The 15751-nt window shown below is 43.9% G+C and overlaps 1 protein-coding gene across 2 annotated transcripts in view; it reads left to right on the top strand.

Moving 5' to 3' along the window:
• AFF3 (ALF transcription elongation factor 3) overlaps positions 1 to 15751 on the top strand; it is a 339067-nt gene that overhangs the window by 286648 nt on the left and 36668 nt on the right. For both annotated transcript variants that reach the window (XM_074609144.1, XM_074609140.1), the window contains exons 11-14: positions 3541 to 4593; positions 7161 to 7285; positions 10984 to 11185; positions 13895 to 14019. In XM_074609144.1, the coding sequence (XP_074465245.1) occupies positions 3541 to 4593; positions 7161 to 7285; positions 10984 to 11185; positions 13895 to 14019 (1505 nt within the window). The remainder of the gene's footprint in view (positions 1 to 3540; positions 4594 to 7160; positions 7286 to 10983; positions 11186 to 13894; positions 14020 to 15751) is intronic.

The following is a 15751-nucleotide window of genomic DNA, read 5'->3' as shown; positions in this document are numbered from 1 at the left end:
TTCAAGTTTACCATAGTATCAGCTGCACCTTCGGTCCCTTTTTTTAATAACAAGAGTAGAGTGATCCCATTACACTTCCATTGTTTAACAGCCCTTCGCCCCAGAAAGTGTTTCTGGGTAATGTTTTGGCAAAGGTTTCTTTTGGCTGCATGCCGCTTGTGGTTGCACTCTGGATGCATGCACTCTGGTCACACTCGTAGCCTTGAAGAAATCTGAGATATATAGATGTGCTGTGTGGGAGTCATCCCACCTAAATTTGGATGCTTGTACTATAGATACCTACATCTGCTCATCACCTCAGCCTCCCCTTTACAGTCGGAGGAGAGGAATAGACGTTTTTAGGGCCCAGCTCATCTGGCCTATTTCAGATATCTATTTCAAGAGGGAACGTTTCACACCCTAGAAGAGTAGTCCACTGACTGGAGAAGGAACTTGTTAAGTAACTCAGATATAGGTGTCTATGTTGTACAGATGAAGCCACCCACAATTTTTAAGGAAGCGTATTGCATCCTTCCGTTTCTTGATGAAGCCTGGAACATGTGTACATCTGTGGTGCGTTGGTCCCTGGAACTATCTTTGTCTGGTGAAGATTCCTGGTTTGGGCTTTCATGCCAAACCCATATTTCATTCCAAGTTAGCTTCACCAGACGACTGTTATTCCTCTTGCTATTGCCCACAGGGGCCCCACCAGCATTACTCCAATTGAAAACTGCCCAGTTCTCTTCAAGGCCTTTCCAAGATACAAAAAACTACAGGATGGAGACCATCAGTCTGGATTTACGTTCATATATATTTCCCTCCTTTCAAGCTGGTGAAAATGTCCCACTTGGAGCAAACCAACTTTTCTTCAATAGAACGGTATGTGACCTGCTCAGGGGGTGGTGTGGATGGAGGAATTAGGGATGTTCTTTTCCTCCCACAAATAATTGCATTTAGGTATGCAAAGTGGATGGGCGAAAACTTTCAAGTGAATTTTCCCAGTCCTCCCCCTTATTACTAGGCCTGCTCTTCTTTCTTGGCTGTGGTGATTTTGTTGTCTTGCAAGGTACCTTGGGTTTTTAAATTATTTCAAAGTACAGTAATTTTTAGTTAGAGCAATCAATTGAATAAATTACTTCCAAAAGTGAATTGGCATCACTCATATACACCAAATCTCAAATATTCCAAAACTGTATTGAGCCCCAAAAATAGTGAGAAACGTTTTTAAATTCTGATTTTTTAAAATTTGGATTCTTTTAATTCACCTTATGGGCTGCAGGCTTTTTACTTTTATCAGATGCATCTTAAAAGGTTTTCTTAGCAGGCACTTCTTCAGGGTTTTTCAGCAGCCACAAGGATTTGAATTTTTATTTAAATAATCCCCAGATGTGCATCTAAGCCCATGATTCTGAAAGCTGAGGCTTTAAGAAAAAATAACGAGCGTCCTGAAACTCCTGACAAAATTAGTAAAGCTGACAATATTGCTGACCATTTTATTAGACTTCATATTTGGTTATTGGTTGGTGGGACTGTAGTTATTCTGCCTTAATAGCAGACATATCACTGTAGGAAAGTACCACGTTGCCAAGTTATGACACTGTAGCAGTTAATCACTGTTTTCTGCTGGTTTACTGTGATCCCTTGAAATCCATATTTTGTGAACCGCTGTTTTCAAGAATTACAAGGTACATAAAGAGACAGAATGGGATGTAATGGAAAAGCTGGAAGTTTTTTTGAACTTCCAAGCTGACCTATACTTATGGGCAGAGGTATATTTTTTTCCCACGTGCTTCTGATGTATGTCCTTCTCGTAAATACACCTGAACAGTGGAAAAACTTCCATGTATAGTCAACCTTTTACTATATATCTAGTAAATTCGGTGCACAATGAATGACACCAAACATATCTATCTGTATTTTCAGCAGCAATCAAAAAAATGCTGTTTATTTTTGATAAAGAGTTAAGAGTTGTAAAAATATATCTTCATCCAAGAGAAATACTGCCCATCCATTTTCAAGATTTACAGCTCAGGAAAGAAATTCCTCATGTAAGATATTAGGGAGTATGCTTAAGAAAAAATAAACTTAAGGAAATCCAGCAAACTTCCCACAGGTATTGGCTAACTCGATGATGAGTAAATTAGATGCTTTTGCAAGAAGGAATATTTGTATCATATGAATTCCGATGCCTAACTTTTTTGCTTATTTTAGGAGCCTTTGCTCCATGTAGAGTGAATACAACCCTCAGTGGGTGATTCTGGAAACGCCCTTGGCTATGCAGGAAACCTGTGTCACCCTCAGGCACCTACTTTAAATAAGGAGTTAAGTAAGAGACTCTTTTAAGTTAGAGACTGTGGATATTCTTTCTTGAGCAAACTTTCTTCCAGAGCATTGACGGTTTTCATGTTAGACTCATGACACACTTTTCGGTTATTCATATGCAGTACCTAGTGGATCAGATTTTGGTTCCAGTTAAGGAAATTAAGGGACTTTTCACATTGGCTTCTGCAGGGTTGGATTATGGCTGGCCATCTACCCCATCATTTATTTCTTGGGGTTTTTTTGCCTTTCCTCTTCATTTTATTACACTCAAATTACCGATAGCAAGAAACACTCTATAGAAAACGCTTGCACATTGTTCTGAAATAACATTGTCTGAGCTGTGGTTACATTTGAAATCATAATTATCCCACTTCTTCACTGTCCAAACACCATTATGTTTTAGATGCTGTCTTATAACTTGATCGTGTTGTGACAGGAACTAAGAGAAAAACTAACAGCGGCACAATACTCACAAAATGAGCACTTGACAATACCACCACAAAACAAATGTTTGTGGGATCTCACAGGATTATAACGTCAATAGCAGACAGATTACATGAACCTCCTGGTTAGCCCTCCAGCTCCCCACTACATGCCTCTCTGCATGCTTTTTAAATGCTATTTGTATTTGTTGCAATGGCACAGGACACAAAATACATATCCCTAGGTTTCCTACTAGCTATCCTGCCTTAGCCGCAGCCGTACCCCTGCCTTGTTTTCCTCCCTTCCTATCGCCATTATATTTTCTTCTATTTGAAAACTTGGGAGCGTTTCCCAGTAAAGCCGGTGCCAGTAGCACTGTGTGAATCATCCTTAGAAATGATGAATCACTGAAGCCATCCTCTTTCCCAACCTCATTCAGAAATCAAAAATATCCCCACTTGCGCGGCATGCCCCACGTCTCCCGTCCCACCGCACAGGGTTAGACCATCTGTAGCTTGGCTTCAGCAGGGAAGAGCCTGAACCTCCAGGATTAACACACCTCTGCTGGGCATGGGACCTCCTTCCAATGCTCCTGCCTTTGGGAATACCGCATCCAGCCCCCTGTGCCACCATGGCAGCACCCCAGGCTGGTGACCAGGGCCAGGCAGTTGCCATGGCTTAGGGGTGGCTCCTTGACCAGAGGAAAATCTCAGCAGTACCATGAGGGACCTGGCGTTTTGGTGTCCCTGAGGGAGCGTCAGGGTAAGGGCAGCAGGGTTTTGGCTCTAACCTCGTTGCTATCTGTTTCCCTTTCAGCCTGAGCCACCCTCATCTAACAAGTGGCAGCTGGACAAGTGGCTGAATAAAGTCACCCCGCACAAAGCACCCATCCTGACCCACCATGACGGCACGGCGCTGGAGGCCCATCCCTACTACGGACGCGTGAAGGCGGAGCGGCAGGAGAGCGAGAAGACCCCGGCCACCGGCCCGGTTGAGCACCGCAGCGGGGAGGGCCGTGCCACCACCACCGTCACCGCCGCCATTGGGGACGGACCGCGGCCCAGGACCGCCAACAAAGCCCCGGGCAGCAAAGGCGGCCGGCAAAAGTCACCCCCTGCAGCTGACGGCGGGCCTCCGAGGCGGGCGGCGGGGAAGAAGGCACCGCGGCGGGCTGAGAGGACCTCTGCCGGGGACGGCCCCCACTGCCCCGGGGTGGAGGAGCCTCCTTCGAGCCACAGCTTTCTGGAAAGCACTGCTGGAGAGGCGCCGAGGGCCCGGCCCGGCGGTGGCAGCAGTGGCGGTGGCTGCAGAGCAGGGCATCGCCGAGGGGAGCCCCGCTCGGCCGCGGCAGGCGAGAAGCGTCGGGCCCGGGGACCGAGCAAAACGGCGCCCAAATCCAAGGAGTTCATTGAGACCGAGTCTTCGTCCTCGTCATCCTCCTCCGACTCGGGCTCTGAGTCGGAGCGGGAGGAGCGCCCACTGCCCAAGGCGCCGCTCACAGCTGGGGCCGAGCCGCGGGCCAAGGACGCGGGGACCAGCGCCGCCAGCAAACCCCACGGCGGCTGCAGTGCCTTTGGCTCCATTAATGCCAGGACTAGTAGTGAAATAGCAAAGGAGCTGGAGGAACAGTTTTACACCCTGGTTCCTTTCGGTAGGAATGAGCTCCTGTCTCCTCTGAAAGACAGTGATGAGGTAAAGTCGCTGTGGGTCAACATTGACTTGGCTCTTTTGTCCAGGATTCCAGAGCGTTTGCCCGAAGAGCCGCTGGCCATGAGCGCCGGAGCAAGCCAGGCGGCCAGCCTCCCGCAGGGTAGTAGTGCTGACCCCCCCGCAGAGAAAGGTTTACCGAAATCTAGAAGGAAACGCAAGGTGAGCTTCAAGGGGACTGATGGGGGCGGGTAGGGGAGGCCTCCAACAAGTGGGAGGCAAGCATTGCTTGTGCCCGCATCCACTGCTTGATGGCGGTGTCTTCTCTGGGCTGGCACTTCAGAGCTGGGATTTGTCCCTGCTCGCCGCATAGGAACCAGCCAAGCCCCAGGGTAGATGTCATCCCAGGAGGTGATGAAACTCCTGTCCGCGAGGGATCACAGCCCCTTGGAGGTGGTGTTCACTGCTGGCACGCGGCTTTCCATGCCTTAGCAAAGGCACTGCCTTTTTAGTAGGATAGTTTTCTCTCCTAAAGCTTCTCCCAAAACCTGAGCATTTGGAGGTGTTGCTTAGGTCCGCAAAGGGACAACTATTGGCTATCTTGTCATGGTCTGCATGGTGTCACTGCATGTGTGGAAAAGGGAGACGTAGCATCTTTTTTACCCTCAGATTGTCAACTAGAGGCAAGCCCTTCAGCGCTGGCAGGCAGTCCTGGCTTCGTGGGGGATGTGCTTGCAGAGACCTTGTGACCTGCCTGGCTCTGCAACCTGCTTCCCTTGCACCCCAGTGGCCCCCTTTTACCCCCAGACTCTCGGGCAGGTGTAGAAGTGGGAGAGTAGTCCATTAGCTGCCCCCTCCCTGGCAGCACCATCACAGCAGACAGGTGGACACATCGCTCTGGTCACATCCACCCCTCCGCCCTGCCTCTCCCACAAACTTTCTGAGCCGCTGGTGGTGCCGAGGAGAAAGCCCTGTCCACCCCATGGCCACAGCTGTCCACCAAGAAGGCTTTCTGGTCCGTTTGTACTGATCTGACCCCGAAAGTCACTCTGAACTGGAATCGCCATCTGCCCGATTTCTGGACAGTTTTACTGTGCAGTCATCTGTCACCCTCTGAGCTACTGTACATGTACAGATTGATCTGTACATTTTTGAGGATCATTTATCTAAAGCAGTCTTTTCCTTTTTTATCTTTTTTCAATTTTTGGTTCTTTTTTTAGTATCTGAAAGGTGGCAACCCAGCTCTGACCACTGATAGAGCCATAACAGAGGGCCCTGATAAGCTTTAAGATGTGTTTGTCTGCATTTTCTTTAGAAAGTAGCATAGAAGTAATTGCACAGTACAAAATGATGGGAAACAGGTCAAGAAAGAGTGGCAGAAACTAAATATTTATGGTTTAGGCCATAGGAGATGCTAGTGTGATAGTGCCAAGCTGTACACCCAGAAGGAAACAGGACACTACAGAAGAGCAAAATAAATGCAGTCATTCTAGAAATGCTTAATTTGACTTTCTGTGGCACATATTATCTTTTGCTCTTCTGTCTTAAAGCACTGCTGTCAGTTGTGGTTTTAGTGATGTAATAAATACAAGGCATTCATGGAGTACCAAACTGCCCCTCAGCCTGGAATAAGGCCCTCAGTGGGAATAAGGACAGCTGCTATGCAAACTCAGAGCATGTGGTCCCTCTTCCCAAAATACTTTATGGATAAGACTAATAAGAATGGATTATCAGGCATAACTGCAAAATTAGAAAGAGCCCCTTATCACCTCCACCTCTGTCATGATCTCAAGAGCACAGGCGAAGTAGAGACAGAGGAGGATGGTTAGGCACTGAGATGCGAGAAGATCTTCACTCCTGTGGAGTGTAAGCTACGGTGTTAACCCCGTAGCAGCACCCACACTGGCACTGGGTAACACAGAAAATGTTGTTGCCATGCAGCAAGGCAATAAATAGAGTAGAATCAACAGATCATAAGTAAAACTCAGCCAGCACTGGAAGCTGGAGAACTTTTAGAAGTGGAAAAGACTGTGGACTTTGCAGGCGACTGGGAAAGCAGAGCCTTTGGGAGCTGATGACAGAACCTAAGGAACATAATAAAAAATTAAATAGTGGCAGGAAACATTGACCAGGCCAGATAGGGCCAGGGTGCAGTCCCAAGCAGTGGCACAGTCACCAGCTTTGTTTAACTGTTAACATGCTTGCTAATGTGGTTTTGGCCTGGGTCAACTTCTGTTCTTCCAGCCAGTGGCTGGCCCTCGCTTGGGACTGGAGTAAGGTCCATTCTGAAAAGGCAATCTGAATGTGGCATACCCTGGTTTGCAGGAGGAGCGAGATGAGTGCATGGACGCAAGCTGTGCCATGCTGGTTGGTCTCAGGACCAGTTGCTGATCTGTTGTATTTGCTGGTATAGGCATAGTCACTGATGGCAAGAAAAGAGAGGGAGAGACAAAGGAGGTATGAGGTTAAAGAGTAGGCAAGAGAAAAGTGCACAACGAGATGGGCAAAGAGGGCAATATAAAGAAAAAATATTCCAAGGGGCAAGCGAGGAAGCAGTGGAAACAATTCGAGTTTTTTATCCTACTCCTTTGTTTGAACACTGCCTCTTAAGATTTTATTTTTTTAAGACATGGACCAATCGTCTCTGATCCGTGCTAGCTATATACTCAAAGAAAGTGTCTTCATTAATACCACTATGCCAGAAAATACCAGCCCCTGACTTTTTGAAATACTTTTGGATCTTTAGTAAATCCCAAACCTACAAGATTATTATTTTTCTCTTCATTCAGTGTGAGAATGAGGAAGAGTGCAGAGACATCAAGAAGACTCACTTAGAGCGAGAGAGTTCTTCACGATTAGCTGCCTCTGCCCACAGCATCACAACAGCAAATCACTGCAATATGAATGAAAATAGGTAAGCATTTTCCTTCTTTTTTACCACTGCGTCATACAACTAGTTGCAGTTTAATGCCATGTGTTATTTTTTCCTTTAATAGGATTTATTTTTTAATTACCACATTTTATGTTGAAAAATTTCCCACTGCATTCCCCTTACTTCTGGTTTAATGAACAAGTTATCTGCTCCTGACACATTTATATACTTGCATTTTTGTCCTATTGCACAAAGAAGTTGTGAGTGCGAGTGTGAGATTCATGGAATCGGTAATTCTAGGTAGAGCAATGCGATTGTCCGAGACGTATTGCCAGACACTGTGTTGTAGGTACCAGTTCACACAGGCAACCGTCTTATAGCCTTACAGTGTTACGAGTTTCAAACCGCAAGTTTGACTGTATAAATACAATTACCTGTAAGCTCTATGGAAAAGATTGAGAAAAATATTCAAAACAATGCCTGCAATACTCAGTTCCAGAATATATTTGAGATCCAATATTTTTGATTTTACAAGCAAACTATTCTGTGTAATTGCTCACTATTTTAGGACAAGGAACTCTGACTTTAAAAACAATGACATTTTCATAGGATGCAGGGCATGAAACAAATTCTGAATATTTTGCATTTGCTATTTGGCATGGTTTAGCAATGTTGGATCAATCATACTGAGCATCTCTGGAGACTTCCAATAGTCAAACTTAGGAATGCATCTTTTCAGAGTTCAGCTGCCTGCTGCTTAGTACATGCTGGTAATCAGTATTTTTTTTAAAAAAATCATTTTCTGGTAGCATCAGGGTATCTCATGGGGTGAAACTGCTAAAATTAGAGAATATTTGTATTAATTGTATTAGGCTTTTCTGTTGTACGCATTGCTGATGAGTTTGAGCAATTCTTGTCATTAATACCAAAAAAAATCATGGAGAAAACTAATATATATAGTGCTTATTCAAAAATGTGCATTCAATTTTTTTGTCCTGACATGTCACATATGTTTCATAAAGTGAAAACAATACCCAGAACAGTTTGTTTTACTGTGGGTGATTGCATGCAGGCATGCCATTCCTGTTACCGCAGTGTCATATGTTTTACGTCGCATTCATTTTCAGAGAATAGCATGGCTGTCACAGCTTGCTATGTCATGGGGTTAATTCTGTGCTTCCTGGATGCAGGACAATAATTTGTGTTTTGCTTGACATTATATTCTGTACTCCTGGTAGCAACTGTACGTTAAAGAAACAAAGAAGAAAGTCTTAAATGTATATTTGCCTCCTAATTCTTCCTCGGTCTGCTCTGCTTCCAAGATGTTTCTGTGTTTTATGCTACTGTAGGGCATGACACCAAATGTTAATATTCCCACAGTTGAGGATGGGCTACTGAGGCTGTAGCTAAACCAGCAGTGCAGGTCTCAGGACCTCCTGTCCCTCTTGCAACGGGCGGCTGCTCATGCTGGCAGATCCCCCCTCCAGTTTTGCCACCATAGCTACCTGTGAGGGTCTCCTGCAAGTTCACTGAAGAAATTTGTCTGAAACCAGAACTCTTTTCTTCTTTTTTTTTTTTTTTTTTTTTTTTTTTCCGGGTTGTTAGTATTCAGCTCCCAGGAGAGCCACACAGACAGTTTTGTCAGCACAACTGAGGGCCGGTAGCAAAGACAGGAGGAAAGACACCTTCAGACATGAGCATTTTCTACTGTGTAATTACAATCTGAGGTGCAGACTAAACAAGGCCCTGTTTGACAAGAAGGGCTGGCGTGTCAGGCAGAGATATCCCAAATATCTTGCACCTATGTCAGATGCCACAGTCATAGAATCATAGAATCGTTACGGTTGGAAGAGACCTTTAAGATCATCGAGTCCAACCATTAACGTAGCACTGCCAAGTTACTACTAAACCATGTCTCTCAGCACTACATCTACCTGTCTTTTAAATACCTCCAGGGATGGTGCCTCAACCACTTCCCTGGGCAGCCTGTTCCAATGCTTGATAACCCTTTCAGTGAAGAAATTTTTCCTAATATCCATCCTAAACCTCCCCTGGCGCAACTCAGGTCCATTTCCTCTTGTCCTATCGCCTATTACTTGGGAAAAGAGACTGACCCTCACCTCGCTGTCCTTGCTGGGACAGTCTGCCCAGTCCCAGCAGATGATGGCTCACTGCAAATTGTTCTGCGTGGCTTCTCAGTATAAGATGGTGGTGCTGCTGCAGTTTAACTGCTCACAATACATTTAGGTGGGCCCTATGCAATGGGCCAAAGGCAACGTATAAGGTCTGCAGCACAAGTGGAAATTGCAGCTACTTCTCACAAGCTCTGGCCCAAGCTTTTGAGGCTTGGGTACACTTCGGAAGAGCTATGGCTTCTCTTGGATGCTTTAGGCCTGCACTTTGACAATGATGTATAAATATGGCTAGCCAAGGCACGGATTTATGTTTGAAAATAGGAAAGGGAATGACAGCATCAGCCTGCACATTCAAAATAGTGCTAAAGGTCTTATTTTTCTTAGGGGGAGAAGAAGGGCACAGTTGTCCATCTTACACACTCTGATTCTTGCTTTTGTAAACAGCATTGGTCATTAAAGGAAAACAGTTGACGTTGTGTTTTAAAGGTACTACACTGTGGGAAACAGGAAAGGTTCTGAATTGTGATTCATGGCTTCTTTCACAGCTAGTTTTTTAAAGACTTGCCAGATAAATGGAGGAATGTATGATAAGAGCACATTTAATTAGCTCTGTTCCTTGAAATTATGTGCAGAAATAAAGTATAGTTTGTACCATATTCTTTTTTGTGATTCCATTAAGTGTATACTGTCTAATACAGTAACTATAAAGAAGTGAGAATTGTCCATAAAAAGTAATAGGCTGAATAAAGGGGAATGTGACAGGGAAAGGTATTGTGTTAAAATAGTCTGTCTGACCTTAATCACAGTTTTAGACTTAATGCAGACTGTCTCCTTAAAAAAAACCTTTTATTTTGTGTGTGTTGCTTTAAGATTATCAGCTAAATATTTTCTTCAAATTAGTGCATTTGAAGTTTATTTCTGGGCATATTTTTACAGTCTGCCTGACTTCTCCTCATCCAAAGCTTCTCCCAAATAAATGAAAGCTGAAAATACTGTGTGTGTTATAGCTTTCTTCTTTAGAAGACGGAGCAGCTCACATTTCTCTGCATCTACTGTTTGCATATGTTTCCTTTTATCTGCACTACCAGCCTATCTTTCTTTGTCTTCAAAATCTGTGTTAGATTAGGATAAACAGTGCTACCAAAGGCTGGGCATCGAGCACAAAGATAAGCCAGTCATCTTTAAACACATTTCCTGTTTTAGTTCACATATGGTTTTATTGCCATGGCTTATAAATTGTCACCTGTAATGGTGAAATAGGGCTCCATAACCTGAACTTACACTTCAGAGCCTAATCTCCGTCTCCAGCTATCCCTTAAGAAATGGTGAGCAAGTGGCCATTTATCTCTGTATTTTTTTTCAAGTACTCTGATACAGACTTTGTATTAACTCCAGAATTACAATTTGCCTTGAAGGAAAAGAGGAGAAACATGATACAAATTTGTAAATGAACTCTTGGTCCCAATACTGTAAGCTTGTTTCCAGATACCAATAGACTTTATCCTGCCAGCATGTTTTAAATTCAAAGTTTTGGTAATATATAAAACATTTACCTTTCTCAAAGCCAGCTTTGTGACACTCCATTACTGTAATTTCCATTTTCAGCTTGGCAATACCAATAAATAAAAATGAGAAAATGCTTCGGTCACCCGTCTCTCCCCTCTCTGATGCATCAAAACACAAATACTCCAACGATGATTTAACTTCCTCCAGCAGACCTAATGGCAGCAGTCTATTACCTTCCATCTCCTCCAGCAAAAAACATAAGGGTGAAATCCAGTCGCAGCCACATCCTGGAGACTTAAATGTAAGTTTATGCTGCTGTTCACGATATAAAGCCTAGCTGTATATTTTTCACTTTGTATTGCAGTCTGTGATAGTTTTGCAGAATGTTATGCAAAAGAATTGTAATAATAAATGTTGTATTGTAAGTTCAGTTTTTCTGGTTTGGAGTTGAGCAAGGCACAGAAGTAAGGAAAGAGGGCAGGCTGTAAAATGGGCAAATAACAAAGGCTACATAAGCAAAAGGTAAAAGCTAATGGCCCGAAACAAATGGCTTTTGACCTCCAGAGTATTGCTTGGGCACGATGCAAGCCCCCTACATTCAAAAGCGTGGTGCATAAGGCCTCTACTCAGCCGCTGCCTAACCATGAGTGTGCCTGCAAAAAAGTTCCTAGAATCATAGAATCATAGAATAGTTTGGGTTGGAAGGGACCTTTAAAGGTCATCTAGTCCGAACCCCCGTAATGAGCAGGGACATCTTCAACTAGATCAGGTTGCTCAGAGCCCTGTCAAACCTGACTTTGAACATTTCCAGGGACGGGGAGAACATTCTCCTACATGTCTTACAACCAACTTTCTCAGACATTTCTACTTAACACTTGACACTGGTAAACAGCTTAGCACCAGCCACACAGCTCAGCTCCATCAGAGCCCAGGTATTCCGATATTTATCAGAGTCTTGCTCACACTAAATGTGTTCAGAGCGCTTTTCCAGATAAGGCTATGTCACTACACCACGTGGTAGCAACTGCTTTCAGAGCACAGAGAGAGAAGAGTAGATGCTGCCCCCATTTATGTGTGAGTTCTGCGATTAGGATGCTGAAGTAAAGAGCCTGTTAGCTCTTCTAATTGAGGGAATTCACATCTTTTTCTCTCTCACCTCACAAAATCAAACCCTACCCTCCAGCCTACAGGACACTGCCAGTAGAAGATCAAGGGCAGAATATTGTCATGTCCTCCTTTGAAGCTGTTCTCCTTTGTGTGAAATACCTAGAAGTAGCAATTTGGGTACCATCATATTGATGTCCACTGCTGGAGCTTCTAGTCAAGCTGTTAGGGCACTCTGGTGCTACTAGAAAGGCACATGCTCCTCTCCTTGCTACAAAAACCATTTATGTATTTTATCCTATATCTATTTGCTGTATTTGTTATTTGATACATAAGAGGCGTCAAAAGTCTAAGTATTAGTGCCTAAGCAGCTTTCAGGAAAACAAACAACCTAAGTTGTAGCAGTGGTCTCCTCCGGACACTTTTGTTATGAGGATAACAAGCCCCACAGCGTATGTTAAGCATATATGTTTATACTTAAATATATATTTTTTTTTGGAGAGTGGAGGGGGAAGTAGTAACCATAATCTCAATTTTGGACACTTTTTAAAAAACAAGTTATCATAGACTGTGTGTTTCAATAGAATATCTCACAGATGCTTTTGGTAAATTGCAATAAAATTAATTACATTAAAATACTCCAATAAAAAGGCATTTTAACTAATCATAGTCATTAATTTATTTTTTCATGGATTAAATGTAAATTTTTAAACATTTTAACTTCTGAAACATAAGTTTAGAGGTTTATAACCCATTCAGAATGATAATGATATGATTCTTTACTGTGTATCTTGAAAACAATTTAAATTGCTTCACAGGCAAATGTGCTGGAAATCAAAAGTAAAAGGTGATTGCTTTATGATCCGCACCCTTAGCAAATGTGTTTCACTGAGATTTTCTGCATAGGCTAGCAACGCACCATTTGGTCAACATTTTAACAACCTTTGCAATAAAATTCTTATGTATCCAGTTATTCATCTGAAAACTTGAGCCTGCTGAACTGATCTGGATGTGCCATATAGAAGATGAGAGCTCATGAACTATACATGTTAAAGTTAACTTTGCTTTATCCCATCGTCCTATCTGGCACCTAACTGGCATGCCCAGGTCCTTCAAATTTCTGTTAGAGACCTCAAGCCAGGGAGTGGCTTTTATCCATTTGAGCCTCTCTCCATTTCCCTATTGAGTTTCTCTCTGTCACCTGACAAAGAAAGAACAGTGTTTTTTGCCAGTGGTTATCAACCAAAAGCAACCTGGGGCCCTCAGCTTCGCACAGTGCCAGTGCATGGTAGCCCACACAACAGGTCACTCGGTAGGACGAAGGGCCCATGAGGCCACGTAAAGAGCAGAGCTGCAGCTGAGGGAATGTGTGAGATGCTGCCAAAAGACTTGTGCTTCCACCGTGGTGCAGAACAGTGATCTTTCAAGCTGATCGGAGACCTACAGCAGATAGAAACCTGGACCTCAGGCTATAAATTCATGCCACACAGGCACATCAGCAGCGCAGCGTGAAACGAGTCAAACAAGTGAGCCTTGCTCTCCCAAGGCAAGGGACAATGCTGGTTGGGAAGCTGAAGACTAGAGATATAACTTGATCTTCTAAATGACCACACCAGATCTATTCTTTAATAATTTCACTTACTGTGTTTCAGAGTGTTTTGATAGTTCAGCTCCATTTCTTCAGCATATCACATTGAAACTCCAGCCCTTTACAAAGTGCTCTGAGCAATATCTGTGAATTTGTGGCTATCGGTGACAGGATAGTTATACATACTCCATGATGAAACAGGAGGGAAAACTAACTGCCAATTTACAACACAATGCAAAGATTCTCTGTTGTTTATTAGATGCTTTTTTGAAGTTAGTAGCCAATTCCTCAATGTCTTCTCTCCTGTTTGTTGTCTAGAAAGCAATTCACATCAATTCGGAAAATGTTCTCTGCAATAAGCCCCAGTCCCAAACAGAGTCTTGGTCACCTCTGTCCAGCACACCCAGGGACTGCAGAAGGACAAAGCTTATCTTTGATGATATGTAAGTACAGATAACTTTACAATAAAGAAAACAATATCATTTGCTGCATTTAAAGACAGAAAAATGCAATTTGTCCAACAGGAGATGAATCATGGCCAGAAGTATTATGGTAAGCGATGAATGAGACATACTGTATAAACTCTTTATTTTGTGTCATAAATTAAGCCTGCAATCATCAGAGAGTAGTGAGGACTGGCTGTTCCCTAAAGGCACGGGGAACCAGGACACAAGGGGCAGAACATGTGTGACAGAGCAGCGGCTGTGGCAGCTGGGGGTCCAGTCCCAGAACACCCAAGCAAGGTGAGCAGGTGTCATGGTTTGGGCCAGACGGAGATGAACGACAGATGCTCTCCCCCACCTCTCTCAAACTAGCACAGCAGGGCAGCCCATGGGTGGAGTCAGGTTCAACCAAGAGCCTAGATCCTCAGGCAAGTCCATGGTGATGAGGCAGGTCCAAGGTGAGGCCGGTGAGGGTCGGACACAGCCCAATGACTGCCAGGCATGCATAGTGACAAGGCATATCTGAGGTCCAGCCAGGAAAACAGTCCCCAGGTCAGGGTCCAGATTAATGGGGGCCATGGCCGGGCACAAGCATGGCTTTGAAGGGATGGAGACAGGCACACTTACAATGAGTTGGACAGAGAGTGAAGGCCCAGACCTGAGTTTAAATGGATTTCTTTAGCCCATGGGCAGGAGGGGGAGGCCCCACATGGGGCAGGTCAGGGCCATTAAAGCTTTATTAGTACCCTCAGGGCTCTGGGATTAAGTATGCACACATCAGACTATTAATGTATACAGAACCATAGCAAGGTGGGGTGAAAGACGCACCCTGCTTGGAGCAAGGGGAGAGGACATATGGGAGCCTTGCATTGTTGAGCCTTGACAGCTGCTGCTGTCATTGATACTGCTGCTTAGATAAAGGTATCACAAAGGCAGGGTGAGTAGGAAGCAGCAGTGGTTAGCGGGAGTACCTGGAGGGATACCTGGCCCTCCCTACCTCCACTACGTCCTTCAAACATCCTCTGCCATCCTCCTCTGAAAATAATTTAAGGTTGCAATTGTCTTTCTTTTTGGTAAATTAAAATTGCTGGTTTGTTTCCCAAGGTCATTTAGGATGTGGTATTATTTAGGTGAAACTGGAGGTTGAAATCCTAGTATCTAGAAAATCCAGATTCTTTTTGTCTGGTAATGTTCTGGCCTGAAAATACTCTGGCTAGTGTAGAAGAGGTTCTGTTCAAGCTGTGCCTCAGACTGCCCGGAGCTCCATAAACTGTGTGACCTTGACGTGCCTTTCGTACTGCCAGACTTTCACCCACAACAACTCTAACTCTTTTATATTAAACGAAACCCTGGAATAATAGCCTTGCTTCCTCAGGAACCACTTTCTACCAAAACTGAGATTTTAATAATAATAATAATAATAATAGTAGTAGTAAGGTTTGTTCACACTACCTGGTCTGAGGGACAACTAGAGGGACAGCAGCCTCTCCTAAAGAGAATCCAGGTTTCCTACTGTAAAGTGTAAATAATTCCCATAGACTTCAAAAGGATGTAACTGTTTCATATAAGAAGGCTGGTGAGATTAATTTCTGTGTGTTTTCATGGCAGTCATAAGGAGATGTAAGTTGAATAAATCAATTTTTCTGCTCCTTTTGGAGAAAACTCTCCCCTGTGTATATATCCTTATTTTCCCTCTTTCTCCACCTCTCTCCATGCTTTTAACTCTTCCAGT

This window comes from Larus michahellis, chromosome 1 (assembly GCF_964199755.1).
Source record: "Larus michahellis chromosome 1, bLarMic1.1, whole genome shotgun sequence".
Classification (NCBI taxonomy): domain Eukaryota; kingdom Metazoa; phylum Chordata; class Aves; order Charadriiformes; family Laridae; genus Larus; species Larus michahellis.
Note: the sequence above shows the minus strand (reverse complement) of the source record. Positions and strands in the feature narration are given on the sequence as shown.